Source organism: Solanum pennellii, chromosome 9, assembly GCF_001406875.1.
Source record: "Solanum pennellii chromosome 9, SPENNV200".
NCBI classification, from domain to species: domain Eukaryota; kingdom Viridiplantae; phylum Streptophyta; class Magnoliopsida; order Solanales; family Solanaceae; genus Solanum; species Solanum pennellii.
Genome location: NC_028645.1, coordinates 77,782,997 through 77,803,544, shown reverse-complemented (window position 1 = coordinate 77,803,544; position 20,548 = coordinate 77,782,997). Strand labels below are relative to the sequence as shown.

The 20,548-nt window shown below is 31.7% G+C and overlaps 2 protein-coding genes across 2 annotated transcripts; both read left to right on the top strand.

Moving 5' to 3' along the window:
• Positions 1-540: 540 nt before the first annotated feature.
• Positions 541-2,437, top strand: LOC107030787 (putative F-box/kelch-repeat protein At1g12870). The gene is made up of 3 exons (XM_015232041.2): positions 541-634; positions 730-776; positions 1,253-2,437. The coding sequence occupies exons 1-3, from the start codon at positions 580-582 to the stop codon at positions 2,264-2,266; spliced, it is 1,116 nt and encodes a 371-aa protein (XP_015087527.1). The 5' UTR covers positions 541-579; the 3' UTR covers positions 2,267-2,437.
• Positions 2,438-12,079: 9,642 nt separating this feature from the next.
• LOC107029533 (glutaredoxin-C13) lies at positions 12,080-12,851 on the top strand. Its single transcript, XM_015230968.2, has one exon. The coding sequence runs from the start codon at positions 12,211-12,213 to the stop codon at positions 12,529-12,531; it is 321 nt and encodes a 106-aa protein (XP_015086454.1). The 5' UTR covers positions 12,080-12,210; the 3' UTR covers positions 12,532-12,851.
• Positions 12,852-20,548: the final 7,697 nt, after the last annotated feature.

The following is a 20,548-nucleotide window of genomic DNA, read 5'->3' as shown; positions in this document are numbered from 1 at the left end:
CTTTTTTTTCAAAGAAATCAAGAAATTTTTGAATTTATCTTTTTAAACACTTAGATTGGAATTGTATTAACATTCACTACTACAAAATTGGAATTAGCTATGAGTTTCGTTGATGGTCCGTCTTTGATTTATTCATACCTAACAAATTTATTATTTGAAATTTCATCAGATATTTTATTATTTTTATTATTATCACATACCATATAAAAAATTATAATTATCAAATGAAAAATGACAATGGTTTTAATTTTTTTTCCTTAAGAGTTTGCTTGCGTCAGTATTGTTTATTGTATTTTTTAATCGGATATTGTATTCTTTAATTGAATATTATAGTTTTAAAATAAACATTACATTTTAGATTAAATATTATAATTTTAAATATGGAAGATGGATTTTAAAGGAAAATAATATAGTGTTAGTCTTTGTTGGACAGTACAATTTTGGATAGATTATAAAAATTTCACTTTTTGGCAGCATATTTATATTTTTTCCATAAACAGATAGAATTGTCCTATAAATAAGACCACCAAACATACAAATATTATCTAACACATTAACATTCAAATCAAAGCTCTAAAAATGGTGAATCGCCAACGAAAAAATAAATTAAAATTTTTCAATCAAACTCCTAGAGGTATATGTTTATTTCTGTTGTGTGTGTTTTAATTTTCTTTAATAATAATCTTGTTCGAGCTAATTTTTTTTCAATTTTAAATGCATGACAAATAGTTTTGGAGCCTTCAAAGAAAGCAAATCCAATGGATATGCTAGATCAGGTGAGTTCATAATACATCAATTGAGTTCATTCATTGAAATTTGTTATTAATTTGACTTAGATCTATGTGAGTTTTGATGCTTTTACAAAAAGAATTTTTTTCCCCAGTTTAGTTTATTTCAATTGTCAAAAATATTTTATTTTAAACTTTGGTTGTCTTTTGGTTGGAAAGAAAAATGTTTAAGTTGCTTGAAAAACACTAATCCTCATCTATAAAACATGTCAGATCTGTTTTTTCATCCCATGCTTTATATGTAAGTGTAGATGTTTTTTGATTTAACATTATTTACATACCTACTAAACAAAGAAAAGAAGTAAGAAATTTTTATAAATTTTATTACTCCATTTGTTTGTTAATAGTTAATAGGGAAAAAAATTAGGTTCATCTTTTTTATATCATGATTAAAATGGTATTAATATATTTGAAAATTTTAAAACTAAGCTAAATGTCTTAACATAATTTTTTTTCCTGTTTAGGCCATGAAAGTTTACTTTGAAGAGGGCATACTTATTGACATTATCAGCAGGTTACCTGTGCAGTCTGTTCTTCGATTTAAATGTGTTTCAAAATTTTGGAAAATATTAATTGATGAGCCATATTTTAAGATGAGACATCTTAACCATGCAAAGAATGATCAGAATTCTAAAACTTTTCTATGTTACCAACAATGCTTTGGGGGATTTGACCATCCCATATACTCTTGTTCTTTATGGTCGACTCAGTTGGTTAAGGATACCCATAAACTAAATTTACCTCTAAACATTGAACCAGAGTATTTTACAATCTCCAAAGGTTGTGATGGCTTGTTTATTATTAATGTTTTCAAAAATACTGTTAAGAACAACATACTTTTGTTATGGAATCCCTCAACGAGAGAATCAATGGAACTTCCCGTTCCAGAATTTTCACTTGGACTATCTTCATGTTTGGGATTGAGTGTTGATTCAAGCGGTGACTATAAGATTCTAAAAATCGAGGGAAATGAATTTGGTGATCGGAAAGTGCCTGGTGAAATTTTTTCACTAGAAAATAATTCTTGGCGAAAAATTGGTAAACATCCTCGTGTCACTCGCAATAAGGTGCCTGCTGTGGATTCTCTGGCATTTATACATGGGGCATTTCATTGGATAGGTATTAATTCAAAAACCTACTTTGTGGTTTCATTTAATATTTCTCATGAAGTGTTTGGAGAGATATCATTGCCAAAGGACATAGGCTCGTTGAACACAAGTAATGTTGACATTTCTATATTGGAAGGAATGCTTTGTGCTTATTCTAATATGCATGATCAGAAAATGCGTACTTTTAAGGTATGGGTAATGAGAGATTATAATCTCAAGGAATCTTGGAATGCAATATTATCTATAGAGGATCGTTATCTTCTTAAAGCCACGCCAAAATATAGGTTTGCAAATGGTGAAATATTATTCATGTGCGCACATTTACATGGTAGGGACATTCAATTTAGGACAAAAAGTGGACCCTTTTGATTATTGCCTCGAGGTAAATTTCTGAATGGGTTCACATACACAGAAAGCTTTCTTTCCAAGATTATTTACTTAGTATTTATTCATGTATGATCGAGAAACTTTTCATTTTTCTAGTATCATGTAACATTTTCTTATTTTTATTAATTTATTTATAAACTTTTTAGTTTCTAATTTTGTTTATCAAAGTTTTGTTTATTTTATGTTATCTGAGAAATAACATGAGTCATTTTTTTTCCTGACAAATAATTAGTGATTACCGCCACCCGACCCTCCTATCTTTTTAGCTGCTACTGTTTGTGTAGTCTTTTATGCTAATTCATGTAGTGAGTAATATATATTGTTATTACTTAATTGTAATTCCTTGTTGATTGACAATTAAATCTTGAATCATTTTGGTAAAGGGTGAAATATTTAAGATTAAATTTGAGATTATTTTATATATAATGTATTTGACTGACGGTATAAATTTGATCTCAAAAAAGAGAATGAAACACTTTTTATGCCATCCTTATTGGAAATGTTATAGAAAAATATTTGATCTTGAAAATTAAAAAAAAAATAAAAATTGAAAGCTTAAAACATATCTATGCTATTGTCCTTAATCAGATATTTCCTCAAAATTCGATAAGTTATCTTAAATATTAATTTAGGAGCACACAGATCAAAAAAAAAAATTAGGACAAAACTCAACACTATTAGTCCAAAAAATGGTGTTATCACCTGCCACAACAAATAAATATAAAACATATTAGTATATTTTATATTGATAACATATATAACTTAAATTTCATCAAAAACGTGCATGCATATTGGTTGGTTCTAGTAATGAAGTCATGTCACTTCATCTTCAAGGCTCACTTATTAAGACCCCCACCCTAGAGCTACTCGAATAGCATACGACATATATTTTGGTTCTGATTCTAGCTGATCCATCGACATGTCTATTTTCATAGATTGTTCCTAATAACAGATAGTATTAAATAATAGTATTAAATAATATTAGTATTTACTGTGTACTAATTCTAGTCCTATTAGGATTAGTACTCCTTAATCCTAGTCCTATTAGGATTAGTACTCCTTCCTATATCTCCTATATATATCTCCCATGTATTCCCTTATTAGGTTAACACTTCAATACAATCAATATTCCTTCATGGTATCAAGAGCCAGAAAACCTAGATCTTCTTTTCTCTAGGTTTTTTCTCTCTTTAGGGCACCGATCGTTCCCTCTCTTCTATTGGGCGGCGGCAGCCATGACAACCGAGGTGGATCCTCTCGATTCACTTCCTTCTGGCGTTAAACTCCTTCTCAGGCATCTTCATGCCCTGATTCCCGAAAAATTATCAGACATAAATTACCCTACATGGAAAATCACCGTTCTTACAGCCCTTGAGGCCAATTACCTTCTCAAATACGTCGATGGAAGCACAGAACCGCCGCCGGCAGTCATCACCGCCACGGACAAATCAGAAAAAACCAATCCGGCCCATGCCGCCTGGAAAGCCGTGGATGGCCAGATCCGATCATGTTTGATTGCGGTCATCTCTCCCACGGTTCAGAAACACGTCCGATCCTACACAACTGCTTCAGCCCTGTGGACGGCCCTCGCAACACGCTATGCATCAATTTCCCACTCTCATATTTTTCAATTGCGTGATCGTCTCCACACAATTACCAAAGGCACGAAAACTATGGCGGAGTATTTAGACGAGGTCTCCACCATCATCACAGCCCTCGACACCGTGAACGAAATCATTCCCGAAAAAGATCTCGTCATGTGCGTCGTTCGGGGGCTCCCATCAGCTTACTCCTCCATTAAACAGGCGGTTCGCATCAGTCCAACGCCCGTTGACCTGGCTACTCTCTCCTCGTGGCTAAAAAGTGAAGAAATCAACGTGGATCTGGAGAGCAAACTTCTTCTCCGAGAAGCCGCTGTTATGGAGCCGGCCACCGCCCTCACCGCAAGCCAGAACTATCGCGGGGGGCGTGGTGGCGGCCGGCAGGGGAGCCGCGACGGCTACGGCAGAAACAGCGGAGGCCGCGGGCGCGGCGGTCGGCAGGGCAGTCGTCCGCCGTACGACGGTCAGCAGCACGGCAGCAACAACAGCCTGCACTCCTTCGGCAGCGGCGGGCAGTCATCTTCCAGCGGCGGGCAGGGCACTTACGAGCGGGATCGTCCAACTTGTCAAATCTGTCAGAAAACAGGACACACCGCTGTTCGTTGCTGGTTTCGGTATGAGGAGAGCCGAAATAGTGATAACCGTGCCAATTATGCATCTCAAGCCGGCCCTTCCTCTGAATGGCTGTTGGATACTGGGGCCAACATGCACGTTACTTCTGATCTATCCAAGCTTAACGCTCCAAATCCATATCATGGCTCCAATGGTATTACTGTTGGCAACGGTGAGTCCCTTAATATTTCTCACACTGGCACGGGTACCATTAAAACCCCCACCGCTATCTTTCACCTAGGTAACCTTACCCACGTCCCTTCTATTAAATCCAATCTCCTTTCAGTTCACCAATTCACAAAAGACAATAATTGCTCACTCTTGTTCACCTCTAATGATTTTCAGATCCTAGACAATACTACCAAGAGGGTGATTTTTCAGGGCCCCTGTGAGCATGGTCTGTACGTTCTTCCTGGCACAAGTTCGTCTGCCCACCCAGTTTCAGAAAGCGTTCCTGTGGCTCCGGTGGCTCTTTCGGCTGATGGCCACAGTCTGTTGTGGCACAGTCGTCTGGGTCACCCGTCTACTCAAATAATAAATTCTTTAATGTCTCAATTAGGTTTTTCTTCCATTCATGTAAACAATTGTGACTCCTGTTCAATTGCTAAATCTCATAAATTACCTTTTACTTTATCTGAGAAGCGTACAACTGCACCTTTTCAACTTATTCATTCTGACCTATGGGGTCCTACTGCTGTTCCTTCATTTGCTGGTTTTCGCTATTATATTTGTTTTGTGGATGATTTTACAAAATACACTTGGTTGTACCCACTAAAACACAAATCACAGGCATACACCACCTTTGTCACTTTTGAAAAAATGGTCAAAACACAATTCAATTCTCATGTTAAACTTTTTCGAAGTGACAATGGAAAGGAATATGTCAATAACATCTTTGGCCAGTTTCTGCAATCCCTGGGAATTATACATCAAACCTCCTGTCCATACACTCCCGAACAGAATGGGGTGGCTGAGCGTAAGCATCGCCATCTCATTGAAACGGTGGTTACTCTTCTACATCAATCTCATCTCCCTGTCTCCTTTTGGGTAGAAGCTCTAGCCACCGCAAACTACCTCATTAACAGAATGCCCAGTCACACTCTCTCCAACAAATCACCCTATCAACTCCTTTACCAAGAACTTCCCAATTATACCAACCTCCGCGTCTTTGGGTGTCTTGCCTACCCTTGGCTACGCCCTCATATTACTCACAAATTACAACCCCGATCCCGTCCTTGTATTTTTTTGGGCTATCATCCTACCTCCAAGGGTTATCGCTGTCTTGACCCACAAACTCATAAAGTCTACATATCTCGTCATGTCAAATTTGTCGAAAATGAGTTTCCCTACGAGTCTATTTCCTCCTCCACAAATACATCATTCATTGGCGTCCTTCCCCTTTTTCCAACATACTCACAGGGTCCCTCACCACCTTCCCCCACACCTCCACCCACTACCCAACCACCCCTCATCACCCCTTCGACCGTCACCCACAATACACCCGCAACCACCACCCACACTCACAACCAACCCGAACCACCCCATACCCACAACATCTCCAGCCCGATCCGTTTTGGGTCCTTCCCGGCCACCCCCGAATCACCACCGCCCGTGCCACCCCCCAATACTCATCCCATGTTAACCCGTGGCAAAGCCGGTATCTTTAAACCCAAAACCTTTCAGGCTACCATACTACCAAATACACCCCTTCCCGATAGTGAACCAACAACCTACTCTGTTGCCTCAAAAAATGCTTATTGGCGTCATGCTATGGATGACGAGTTTAAGGCTTTGACTGATCAGAAAACTTGGGTTCTTGTACCTAAGCCCCATGGGCGGCACCCAGTGGGCTGTAAATGGGTGTACAAAATTAAACACAATGCGGATGGCAGTATTTCCAGGTACAAGGCTCGTTTGGTTGCTAAAGGCTACAATCAGGAGTATGGGCTTGATTACTCCGAGACATTCAGTCCTGTTATTCGGCAGGAAACCATTCGCCTGGTACTGTCACTCGCCGTGCGCAACAATTGGCTCATCAATCAGTTGGATGTTTCCAATGCTTTTCTTCATGGCATGCTTGATGAAACTATCTACATGACGCAACCACCGGGCTATGTTGATCCCCGCTTCCCTCAACATGTTTGCAAACTCCAGAAGTCTCTGTATGGGCTCAAGCAAGCCCCCCGTGCTTGGTACACACGTCTGAAAACGTTCCTCCAGGGACTCGGCTTCACGTGTTGCGTACACGACACGAGTCTGTTTACTCGACATTCAGCACACGGTACAGTCATTCTTCTTGTCTATGTAGATGATATCATTATTACAGGCTCTACTGCAGCTCTCATTCAGGATGTCACTCGAGCTATGCATACTACCTTCAAAATGAAGGACCTTGGCCCGTTACATTATTTTCTGGGAATGGAGGTTTCTCGGACAGGCAGCGGCTTGTTTCTTCATCAGTCAAAATATGCTCGAGATCTGTTGCAGAAAGCTGGACTGGAAAAATGCACCAGTCAACCAACACCGATGGCAGTCTCTTCGTCTACGAATGGAGCCGACACCCCCTTTGCCGATATCACCCACTTCCGCAGCCTCATTGGGGCTCTACAGTATCTGGCCATTACCCGTCCTGACATCCAGTTTGCTGTCAACCGAGTTGCTCAGCGCATGCATCAACCAAGTGAACATGATTACCATTGTCTAAAACGCATTCTCAGGTACATTTTTGGCACTCTTGGTCGTGGTTTACTCATTCGACCCGGGGACTTGGAGCTTCGGGGTTTCTCAGATTCAGATTGGGCGAATGATAAAAATGACAGAAAATCTACATCGGGGTTTCTCGTTTTTTTGGGGCCGAACCTGATCTCCTGGTGTACAAAAAAACAACCCAAGGTCTCTCGGTCCTCGACTGAAGCTGAATACCGCGCCCTTGCTCTTCTTGCTGCTGAGACCATGTGGGTCACATATATTCTTCGCGAACTCCGCGCCACTCACACTGTTCCTGCTCTCTATTGTGACAACAAATCAACCATCTGTGTGGCCAAGAATTCCGTCCTACACACCAGAATGAAGCATGTTGATACCGATTGTCTCTTTGTTCGCGATGAAGTTCAGGCCGGCACCATGACTGTGCAGTATGTACCCACTGAAGAACAACCGGCTGATATTCTCACCAAGCCTCTCCCGAGCCGACAACACGATTACCTCAGTTCCAAGCTTCCGTTCTCTTCCGCTCAGCTCAGCTTGAGGGGGGATAATAACAGATAGTATTAAATAATAGTATTAAATAATATTAGTATTTACTGTGTACTAATCCTAGTCCTATTAGGATTAGTACTCCTTAATCCTAGTCCTATTAGGATTAGTACTCCTTCCTATATCTCCTATATATATCTCCCATGTATTCCCTTATTAGGTTAACACTTCAATACAATCAATATTCCTTCAGTTCCCATGATTCCAAGAGGACACCCCCACCTCACCCCTATTTTAAGAAAAGTTTGACAATGATATTAATTAGTTCTAGTAGTACTACTAGGAACAATAAATAAATTGTTGAGTTGAAGAAGTTGTAGTATGAAAATGTTATGTTTTTGTTGTGATAGGTTTTGTGTTTTAAAGTGATTTTTATGAAAGAGTGTGACTTTTTTCAAAGGGTTGTATCCTTTTCGGTAAGACACTAAGACATAATAAGAATTTTTTTGCACTATTCTTTGTTTTTTAGAAATTGAGGGGTTTCCTCTCATTTTAAGAGAATCAATTTTCTATATTACTACTATTAAATCTAGTATTCTAGTAGGTATTGGCCATCCGATAGCATATTACAATATGGAATCGTGAGATGGGATCAACATTTGGACTTGTGATACCATATTACGATATGAAATCATGAGATGAGATCAACGTTTGGTCATACAAATTTACGCTGATTCTATATCATGATGAGATGTAATTGCATATTGTTAGTTTATATGTATATATGTATATATAGATAGATAGAATAATATAATAGTCGGAATAATATGTATACATTTTAATGTCTATTAGTAGCATATCACCCGTTTATTTGAGATACATATGTTAGTCTACCTATAATATATGTCATATATTTCAAAGTTAAAATTGATGTTCATTATCTTATTTAATCCATGGAGATGTCTATGATAACTTTTATTTGAATATTGTATTTTTAAATTGAATACTTTAGTGTTTAAATTATATAATCTACTTCATTTATTATTTTACTTTTGAATTGAATTCTATAGTTGTTATAATATGAGTTGGATACTGTATTCTTTATTAAATATTGTAGTTTCAATATAAGCATTACATTTTAAATTAAATATTATGATTTTAAATATGGAAGATGGATATTAAAGGAAAATAATATAGTGGTACTTTTTGTTGGATACTACTAATTTGGATAGATTATAAAAATTTCTCTTTTTGGTAGGATATTTATATTTTTTTCCATAAACAAATAATATTGGCCTATAAATAAGTCCACCAAACAATCAAATCCTATCAACACATAAGAAAATTTAATTTGCTTGAAAAATACTAATTCTCATCTATAAAAGATGTCACATCTATTTTTTCATTCCCTGCTTTATATGTATGTGTAGATGCTTTTTGGTTTAACATTATTTACATACCTACTAAACAAAGAAAAGAAGTAAGAAATTTTTCTAAATCTTATTACTCTGTTTGATTGTTAATAGTAAATAGAAAAATCAAGAATTTTTTTAGGTTTATTTTTTTTATATCTTGATTGAAATGGTATTAATATTTGAAATTTTTAAGAGTAATCTAAGTGTCTAATACACTTTTTTTGCCTATTTTGGCCATGAAAGTTTACTCTGAAGAGGGCATACTTAGTGACATCATCAGCAGGTTACCTGTGCGGTCTCTTCTTCGATTTAAATGTGTCTCAAAATTTTGGACACATTATTTGATGAGTCATATTTTAGGATGAAACATTTCAACCATGCAAAGAATGATCAGATTTCTCAAAAAAAAATTACAAATAAATCATTGAAAAAGATGACTTTCCCATATACTCTTGTTCTTTATCGCCGATCCAGTTGGTTGAGGATACACATAAACTGAATTTTCCTGTGAATATTGAACCACAGTTTTGCACAATCTATAATGGTTGTAATGGCTTGTTTATAATTAAAGTTCTTGAAAATCTTGGTGAGCACAAATTTGATCTCCCCAAGATTACATACTTAATATTTATTCATGTATGATTGAAACACTATTCATTTTTTCATTATAATCATGTTACATTTTCTTATTTTTATCAGTTTATTTTGTCAATCACAAACTTTTTAGTTTCAAATTTTGTTTAGCAATGTTTTGTTTATTTTATGTTATATGAGAATCAACATGAGTTATTTCTTTGTTTTTGAGAAATAATTAGTAATAATCGTCAGCTCCACCCTCCTACCTTTTTACCTGTTATTGTTTGTGTAGTCTTTTATACTAATTCATGTAGTGAGTAATATATTGTTTATTACTTAGTTGTAGATTAGTGGAATAATTCCTAATCAATTGACAATTAAATCTTGAATCATTTTGGTACGGTGGAATATTCAAGATTAAATTTGAGATAATATTATATATAATATAATTGACTGACCGTATAAATTTAATCTAAAAAAAAAGAATGAAACACTTTTTATGCCATCCTTGTTGGAAATGTTAGAGAAAAATATTTGTATCTTGAAAATTATAGAAAAATTTTGAAAGCTTAAAGCATATCACAATATTGTCCTTAATGAGATATTCCCTCAAAATTCAACAAGTTTTTCTAAATATTAAATTAGGAGCACAAAAATCAAGAAAGACTTTTATGAACAAAAATAACATTAGGGGTGTACACGACCGAGTTGGTTCGCGTTTTTCAAATATCAAATCAATTATTTCTGTCGGATTTTTGAATTTATAAATCAAACCAAACCAATAAAACTCGAGTTTTTCAACTTCGGGTTTCTTCAGGTTTTTTCGGATTTTTGAGCTTTTTCGATAGAGTATTCATACAAACATATAATTTACTTGTACATCAAATATTTCTTTAGTCCTATCAAAATGCAACTATTTAAGTTATTTCTCAAGAAAATAACAAAAAAAATATGATATGATTAATGACACTAAAATATCCAACAAGAAACTCATAATAAAATCGCGTAAAAAATATTGCAAATTAATAAGTCATAATTAAATTGATCATAATTTAAAGTATTAAATCATGCTAAAATAAGTTTAGCAAGTATTAATTACATGACTAAATATTAAAAGAAAGTAAAATTAGATCATGTATTTTAATTGTCTAAATATATGTAAAACTAAAAAACAAATATTCAATACTATTATTGTCATTCTTAGTGTTGAATTGTAATTATTTTTGCATTAATATTAATTTAATTTTTATTTAAACTTTACTATAATTACCAACATGTATAAATTATAATCTTTATTAGATCATTAAGAATTTTAACTTCCAAACATGAAATAAATATATCAAAAGATAAAAACTATGAAAAAGTATAAGAGATACTTAAAAGTTATATCAAAATAGATATTTTTACGTATAAAATAAAATTTTAAAATTATATATATAATGTCGGGTTGATTTTTTTAAGTTGAAACCAAACAACCCAAATATAGTCGAATTTTTTTCTCCTACACCAAACCAAATCAATAGTCGAATCTTTTTTCCGATTTAACTAAATTTGCAGTTTAATTCGATTTTCGATTTGATTTTGTACACCCTTAATCAACACACTATATAAGAGAAAAGAATTTCACTTCTACAAACCAAAGTGGGCTCATGAATGGATCGAAAACTAAATCTATATTCCAAAAAAATGGTGTTATCATCTGCTATAAGAAATAAACATACAATGTATAAGATTTTTTTTTATCGATAATGTATATAACTTAAATTCCATTCTCTCTAGTATGAATTTTTGACCAAATTAAGCAATTATATAAAATAATTTATCAAAATAATACATTTTAATATTTTTTTACAAAATTAGTATAAACGTATTGCACAGTAACGATTTAGGGTATATTTCATTTTTTAAAAACTAACAGCGTTAGGTTAATATACGTTACTGTAAGTAACGTTTTACTCCTAAAACGTTATTTTGAGTAACGTTTTACTCCTAAAACGTTATTTTGAGTAACGTTTTACTCCTAAAACGTTACTCACAGTAACGTTTTAGGAGTAAAGTGTTATTGTGAGTAACGTTTTAAGAGTAAAAAGTTACCATGAGTAACGCATATCAATCTAACGTCGTAAGCTTTTAAAAAATAAAATATACCCTAAAATATTACTGTGAAATATGTTTATACTGGTTTTATAATTGGTTTGGTCAATACCTCCTCCATTAAAAACATGCATGCATGACCACATAGAATATATGTTCTTCCAACTTGCCCTTTATATGTGGAACAAAATAGTAGTAGTAGGATCTTTTTTTTTTCAAAGCATCTAAATAAAGCTCATAAATCTTTTGAATGATTCTTTTCTTTATTCATTTATTTATAACTATAAATAGACTCACCATGCCCACCCCTATTTTCAAGCAACCTAGCCTATATATCTATCTTTGAGCTTGTGAAATAAAAACCCTTTTATTTCTCTAGCTCTCTTTTTGGCTAGTTGCTTCATCTAATTTTTGTCAAAAAGAAAAAAGAAATATGGACAAGGTACAAAGAATGGCTAGAGATCATGGAGTGGTGATTTTTAGCAAGAGTACATGTTGTTTGAGTTATGCAGTGAGTGTATTATTTGAAGATCTTGGTGTAATTCCATATGTTTGTCAAATTGATCATGAGTCTGATGGAAAAGAAATGGAAAAGGCCCTAATAAGAATGGGTGTCAATAGTTCATTCTTGTTTCCTGCTGTTTTTATTGGGGGGTCATTGGTTGGTTCTACTAATGAAGTCATGTCACTTCATCTCCAAGGCTTACTTATTCAACTTATCCAGCCTTACTTATCTATTTTAAAAAGTAATTAAGACCCTCCACTCACGAGAGCTACTTGAATAGCAGGCGACACATGTACTGGTTCTAGTTCTGATTGATCTACCGATGCGTCCATTTCAGTAGATTTTTCCTATGATTCCAAAAGAACAACCCCACCACACCCCTATTTCAAGTGAAGTTTGATATTAATATTAATTAGTACTAGTAGTACTACTAGGAACAAATAAATAATTTGTTTGAGTTGAAGAAGTTGTATTATGAAAATGTTGTGAAGATGTGTGTGCCCTAGTTCAAATTAAAGAATGTATTCTCATTTGTTTCTCATTTAATTGAAGTTACTATTATTACTTTAGTTTGTTTTATTTTTCCTTCTATGGAGAATCAACATGTGTGGAGAATTATTCACTTTAATATATATAGTGTGGAAACATGAAACAAAATATTGATGTTTAGATGTGATGGTTACATTATTCAGTATAGTATTAAAGTAGAGTAAGAGATATTCTTAGGTCAAATCTCATTGTCCACCAAAATGAATGGCCATGGACAAACTTGGCCAAGAAGTCCACTAATGTATTCTCTTGTCTACGGAGGATGATATAGGATGTCTCTAGGGGAGAAAAATATTTTTCGATTTTGTAATGTTTGTTTGGTCAAGAGTTTTAGAAAATATTTTTTTGAAAATTAAATAAGTTAGTTTTAAAAAGGAAAAACATTTTTGTAATGGAAGTATGAAAACAAAGTTCTACAAGTGAATATTATACATTGATTGTGTCTTCGCGGCCCTCCAACATACCTCATATTCACCTCCAGTACTACTCTCGAAACCCACCCACCCCCCATCCTTCATCCAACCACCCACCTCTCATAGTAATTATCTAGATTATATATAAATAATGTGGTACTATTTTATTTTTTTTTGCATACATATCAAACACACACAAAAAGATTATTTAGATACCCACTTATTTTTCTAGAAAATATTTTCAATAAAAATATTTTTGTTCGCACTAAAATATTTGTGATGTATAAGTCACAAGTTCATCGAATCGAGTAACTTTGGCCAAATTTAATCTAAATAAACTTAAGCTTCAATTTCCCTCCCTTTATTTTCCATTCACAATACATATTTATCTTTAAAGCTTAATTTTCAAAGACTCAAAACCTAAAAAAAATAAAAAAAATTAGTCCACCAATCAAAATTTCAATTGGCATTAATTTTGAGAACTTATTCCAAAATTTTGCATTACCATGTTGTATAGATACTCTTCACATATTAGAAATTAAAGGAGTCAAAAATACTATACTCTTCATGATATATTACATTCTTGCTCCATTTGCTTAAAGTTGGGAAAGGAAAATAAAATTCTCCACTTTTTGACTAGTTGCTCTCATTACTATACTGTCAAAGTAATTTGTTTTTTCCACCAACGTAGCAAAAGTAAACAAGGGGAATTTCAAAAAAAATAAAAAAAAAATTGTCATATGTGCAAAAGAATCTAAGCATCCAATTAAAGATGTTGATGGAAAAATCAAAAGTTTTTCTCACCGTTAGGGATAACAATGGAGCGGTGTGGGGTGGATTGAGCTTAATCCATAAAATTTTTAATCTGCTCCGCTCTATCTCACATAACATTTTTTCATTCTCAATCCATCCCATATCTCACCCTATCTCGCCCCGCATAATTTTTTTATTTTATTATTTAGAGGTCAATTGGGAAACACGAATTGAATTATTTTTTATCAAACCATTTTCATTTACTATCTTGAATATTTTAATAGCTTTAAAGAAATTATCTTAATAAATAATGTTCTATCACTCTTATAATATGTAAAAAATTAAAAGTTAAGTTTAAACACACATAAAATCATATATACTTGCCGCCTCGCCCCTCATTAGTTTTATAAAAACCCACTTCAACGCGCACCGAATCCACCCACCCGCACAACCTTAAATCCATCCCGCATAGCCCTAAACTCGCCCCGTCCGCATAGCCTTAAACCCACCCCAGCCAGCATCTGCCCGCCCCATTGCCATCCCTATACACCGTGAATCAATGAAATTTTGTATTATAAAACATGATATATCCATTCTATTCCCATTGAATCAGTTTACCGAAAAGAAAAAAAAAACATACGATGATAAACAAATTCTCACTAATATACTGAAAATAGCTATCGAATATTTTTTCTTTTTTCATCGATACAATCAATATATCTATAGGAATAATCCACGGATATTTTTCTTAATAGAGAAATAGTGATTTTTTAGTAAGGTAAGGCGATGGGTTGAGTAATCCAAAACCATTTAAACGACTTCACATAAAGTTATGTTATTTAATTTTAGGAATTAGGTTCTTCAACAAATAATCAAGAAGTAAATTCAGTATAGTCACATGTGCACTCAAGTGCAATTTTCCTCCTAAGAAACCAGCAATGAATTATGATCAATTTTATCACTAAAGTAATATATCGTTGTATATTACACACATATTTTCAAGAGTATCAAAGATATACATGTTATACATGTGATACATATGTGTATGTATAATGACGAGTTTAACTCAAGCACTAATGTATTATAGTGGTTTGCTGCAGTGATACCACTACATGGTTGTGGAATTGTGAAGAAGAAACTTACTATTTTTTTCATTTGTCTATAATGTGTGTGTGTATATGATATACTTGGGCCAAAATTGATGGTAACAATTTGTTGGCTCACATGAAGTGTAATTTTCCCTCGAATTTTTGAATTAATAAGATATAATGACTATAGATTGATATTATGTAGGTGTTTGGACGTAAGAATCGTAAAATTTGGAGGGGAGGGGATGGAGTTTAAAAATTGGAGTTCTTTAATTGGATATTAATATAAATTGGAGTTATTTTTGAATTTTTGTGAGTGGTTTAGTGTGAAAAATAGTTTTATGGAATTTGAATTGTAACAATTCTATGTTTAAACAATTTTCCAGAATAATATTATGAGAAACGATAAAACTATCCATGGCCAAATAATTGGTAAAGGAATTAACATACATATATTTATTAGTGAAATTTTATAATTTAGACCATTAGCCTATTTTAATTATCTTGTGATGACAAATTTCTAGGTCCCGTTTAATGATTCCAATAATGTAATTACAAAAGTCCACCCAATTAAAGTATTAAAATACTAAATGCTTTTTGTAATATTTTTCAACTATCGTACGTATGTGCACCTCACTTATTGTCATTATTTATATTGTAATATTGCCATTTAAGAGAGTTGTCTAGAAGTTTTATATTGTCATTTAAGAGAGTTGTCTAGAAATATGTATCTCTTCATTATTTGTTATATATTTTTAAAAATTACTAATTTAAGTTTAAAGAAGAATTTGAAAATTGAAGTCGTGTTAGGTATAAAAATATAGTTAAATTTTTGGGAGTAAATTAAAAAATTCTTAAAACTTGACAAAAATGTCAAAATATAAAAAAGTAAAATTTAGACGAAGAGATTATTATTAACGCCCCTCAAGTATATGTGAGCCACCATGGAGTTTAATGCTGTGTGTTGCATTTTATTTTTCTCCAATTATTAAGCCTCTAAATCCGATCAATAAAGACTTGTTTGTGTCTCTTCATAATTTTTAATAATAAGATATTAAATATAATTTTAGAAGTGTGAAAGGATAGTACATATGTAGATAATCTTAGTTATGTCTATATAAATAGATAAAAAAATTGTTTCAAATAGATCTTCAATTCAAAAAAAAAATAATTTAAAAAAAAAAAAGTGTAGATAAAATGCTAAAGGAAGTAGGACAAAGCATATTAAAAAAGAAAACAATCACTATATTAAAATAATATAATAGTCGAAAAGCTCAAGAACTAAATAGTTGTTGGTAATTTCCATAAATTGCTTGTATGTTATTAAGGAATTATAACTCACTATCAAGATTTTAGATTATTTTCTCCTAAAATAAAATAAAAAATATTTATATAATAAGTGGCACTGTAAAGTACATTCTCCTAAGATAAAATAAAAAATATTTATATAATAAGTGGCAGTATAAAATACAGAATTTCAATGAGCTCAATAAAACATTTATATTTTAATTAGTTGGAAACAATGCACAATTAAGAAGAGAAATATTTCAAACATTTTTTGCATTTCAATATATGAAATAATCTAAGGCAAAACCTCTTAATTTATAAACAATGAGAAGGTGCTTTTTTTGGTTTAATTCTAAAATTATTCTTTCTTATTTCCTGTTCACACCTCATATCCGAACAATAGTAATAGAAATAAAATAACAAGCAACTCTAAGAGTATAATCCAATGACAATTAACTAATATGAAGGAAAAAGTGAAAAAATTAATTATTCACTCCGTTTGTTACCTGTCATTTATTTTTGACTTATCACGAAAAAATAATAAAGTTTTTTTCATGTTTTACTCTTAACATTAAATACTTATTTTTTCGAATCATTTTCTAATACATCGTTTAATAACTGACAGTTTTGATAACATACTTACATCGTTAATTATTTTCTTAATGAATATGTCAAGTCAAATTGTGACAAGTAAAAATAAATTGGAGAGAGTATTAACTACTTAACTAATAATTTACCCTAATATGTATCCTTCATGATCTCCTATTTAAGATCATATCCTCGATAAAATAACTGGATCATATCGTATCTACTAAAAAAAACTTTTCATTTTGTCAATATGAATGACGCATAGGATGATATATGTTGTGTGTCTTTTACTCTTTTTATGTTGAAGTGTTCCCCAAGTATACAAAAGTGAAGTCTTAGTCATAACACCAACGTTATGCATGTGTATTGTCTATTTGTGAATGGTGATTTGTGTAGAGTGTTCTCTAATTAGTACATAGTGCCAAATGGTGAAGTCATAGTCCCACAAATAATAATACTCTACAACTATATTTTTCTATGAATAAAAGGTGGTGATATTTCACTTTCAAAAAGTAATGACTTCACACATTTATTCATTTGAGATATTTAATTAATTTCCTTTTGAGACCAACCACCTTGACTTGCCAAACCTGTTCTTTGCTCATTTGAACTTGTTAGAAATTGAAACTTAACTTGGGCGACGTATAACGAATTGAACCATTAATATTAACAGAAATTGTGATAAAGTGATAAGTATTATATATTTTATTATTAATTAGAGGTGATCTTGAGGTCACGTCTCTTTGAGAGTGAAAACGTCTTTGTCAGGAAATGAATTATCTCTCAATATAGAACTTCCCATCATGAATTCAGACATAGTGGGGACTCCAATGAAAATACCAAACACCATATGAGAAATTAAAAAATAAATTAAACCATTAATTTTCAAGTAGTTATTTTCCTTTTCTTCGAAGCTAATAAATATAATTATTTTAACCAACCATCAAATATATAATTTGTCCATGCTTTAAAAAAAAAATCTTTGTAATTATAGTGCAAAAGAAAGAGGCTCGCAAATCTCCGTATAAATGAGTTTGTGAAAAAAACAAAAACAAATAAATTGGGTGTGTTTTGGTAGAAAAATGTTTTTTAGAGAGTTTTTTTTTTTAAATAACTCATTCCTTCTTTTACTTATTTTTTAATATTTGATAAATTGATAAAATTTATTAGTTCAAAAATATTTTATTGTATAAAACATATTTTATTATATATATTTCGATACTATTTGGATTGGTATGAGGGGTTATAACTTAAAGGGGTGGGGAGGTGCAGAGTGCAAAAATAGAATTTTAGAATTTGAGCATCAATATTATCCTAATTTAAATATGAATTTTAACATAAATTTAAGAAATAAAAATAATAAAAGAGCGTTATTATTAAATTTGAATTAGATCTCATAAATTAGCAGCACAATGATAAATTTATACTCTTCATTGCATAGTTAATTATATTTTAATTTTATTAGTCTTCTAAGATAAATATGCACTTATATTTTTCTAATCAAAATAATTTATCCTAAAATAACTTATTTCCAACTAAATAAATATAAAAATAATATTATACTTATAAATTGCACTTTCTTATTTATTGGATATAAAAGTCCACCAATATTTCCCTTTTTGCTTTACTTCAGCCAAAAAAATGTGGGCCCTCTATTTTTGCCTATTCCACATTTTTTCCAAATTTCTTTTTACATGTAGACCCCCCTTTCAACTATTCCCATTTCCTTTTTTTCCTCACAATTTCTCCTTTAATTTTTTTTTCCTTGGTTTCTTTTGTGGCAATTAACTTTTTGAAATTTAATTACTTCACTTATATTTTAATTATTTCGTTCACAATTATTCGACAAATATATTAACAATAAATATTTAAAATTAATTATTAATTTGAATAATTAAAATACAATTAGTTATTTTTTCAATTTTATTCTTAATAATTACTTCATTTAGTTTAATTAAAAATTTATGTGGATTTTTGATATTCTTGATATAGCAGAATTATATTTGTCAAATACACCTTGGATTGTGAATGGAGGGAGTAGCTACAAAACATATTAAAGATTCAACTTTTAAAAAATTAAATCTTTGAGAAAGATTTCATTGACTCTTGAAATTTTATTATTGTCACATGAATTTGAAAATGTGTAATATTCCTTCTGTCTCATTTTATATGTCATTCATTTCTATAAATAGTTGGACCAGAATGCTTGTCATTTTATGAAATTTATGTATAAATTATCATATTTTGCCTATTATACCTTTGATAGAGTAATTAATTAATCTTGAAAATGTTTCATCATTTATTATAAAGTTGACTTAAGAAAATATTAAATAAGGGTAAAAGGTCTTAATGCAAGTGTAAAGTAAAAAGGTGAAATAGGACGGAGAGAGTAATATGTATTACATTAAAAATTACGTAGAAGATATTATAAATCACAATAATTAACAATTCAAAATATTTTTAAATCATATAATAATTTTTCTTGACTAAATTGAATAGAAGAGGTAAACCTATATTATTTGCAAATGACCTTACAAGTTCTAGAATTCACAAATTAACAACTTAACATATTTATAATTGTACACGTGAATTGGAATAGGAGTAACATATTTTATTCAAAAATTACGCAAAACGTATTATAAATCACAATAAATTAACAACTTCACATATTTTATTTTTAAAAAAAATTACAAAATATTGATCGATTTTAAAAAAACTTTATTTGTATCACATAAATTAAAATAAAAAGGAAATAACATATATTAGGTCTGTAATTGGGATTAACATATATTGAGTCTGTGTTAGCACGGACACCAACTATCTAATATATAGAGAGAGGGGTGGATCCACCCTTACTCAATGGATATCGAGTGACACCTACGTTGAAAAATTCAGATATTAAAATTTTGTTTGATATATAACTATACGATTTATTTTCGTATTTATAATAATTTTAAATCTGATGAACATAAAAATAAAAGTTTACTTAATAATAAGCGTCAAAATAAATCTCAAATATTTCATTTTATTTTTTTAACTTCGTAAGTAGTAAATAATTAAGTCAACTTATCGGAATCCTTCTTTTTCTTTCTTTGAGAAAAGTCAAACTTGTTAAAGGGAAAAGATCTTGTAGTGAACGTTAGTAAAAAAAAAGTACAAAAGAGAAAGTATCGAGGATAGGGCACTTGAAGAAACCTTTTTTAAAAAATAATAATAATAAGAGTGTGTTTGGTACGAGGAAAACATTTTCTGGAAAATATTTTTCAATTTTCTCATGTTTAGTTGGGGCAAAAGATTTGGAAAATGTTTTTCAAATCAATTCATTTTCCTCAAAATTAAGGAAAATGACTTCCCTTCAAAAATTAAGGAAAATATTTTTCAAAAATCTCCTCTAATTTCAAATTACATTTTTTTGAGAAAAACATCAATTTAAAAAAAATATTTTCAATTTCAAAATTTTATTTTTTCACCCGATCCCTGACCCCCACCCCTTCCACCCACCACCGGCCACCCACCCTCTACCGAAAAGATTAATTTTGCTTTTTAAAAATATTTTTAACTTTAAATTTTTATTTTTATACTCCCCCC

Coding starts and splice junctions, on each gene's coding strand:
- LOC107030787 (XM_015232041.2), top strand. CDS start 580: ATGGTGAATCGCCAACGAAAAAATAAATTAAAATTTTTCAATCAAACT. Junction 635..729: donor TTTCAATCAAACTCCTAGAG/GTATATGTTTAT, acceptor CATGACAAATAG/TTTTGGAGCCTTCAAAGAAA. Junction 777..1,252: donor CAATGGATATGCTAGATCAG/GTGAGTTCATAA, acceptor TTTCCTGTTTAG/GCCATGAAAGTTTACTTTGA.
- LOC107029533 (XM_015230968.2), top strand. CDS start 12,211: ATGGACAAGGTACAAAGAATGGCTAGAGATCATGGAGTGGTGATTTTT.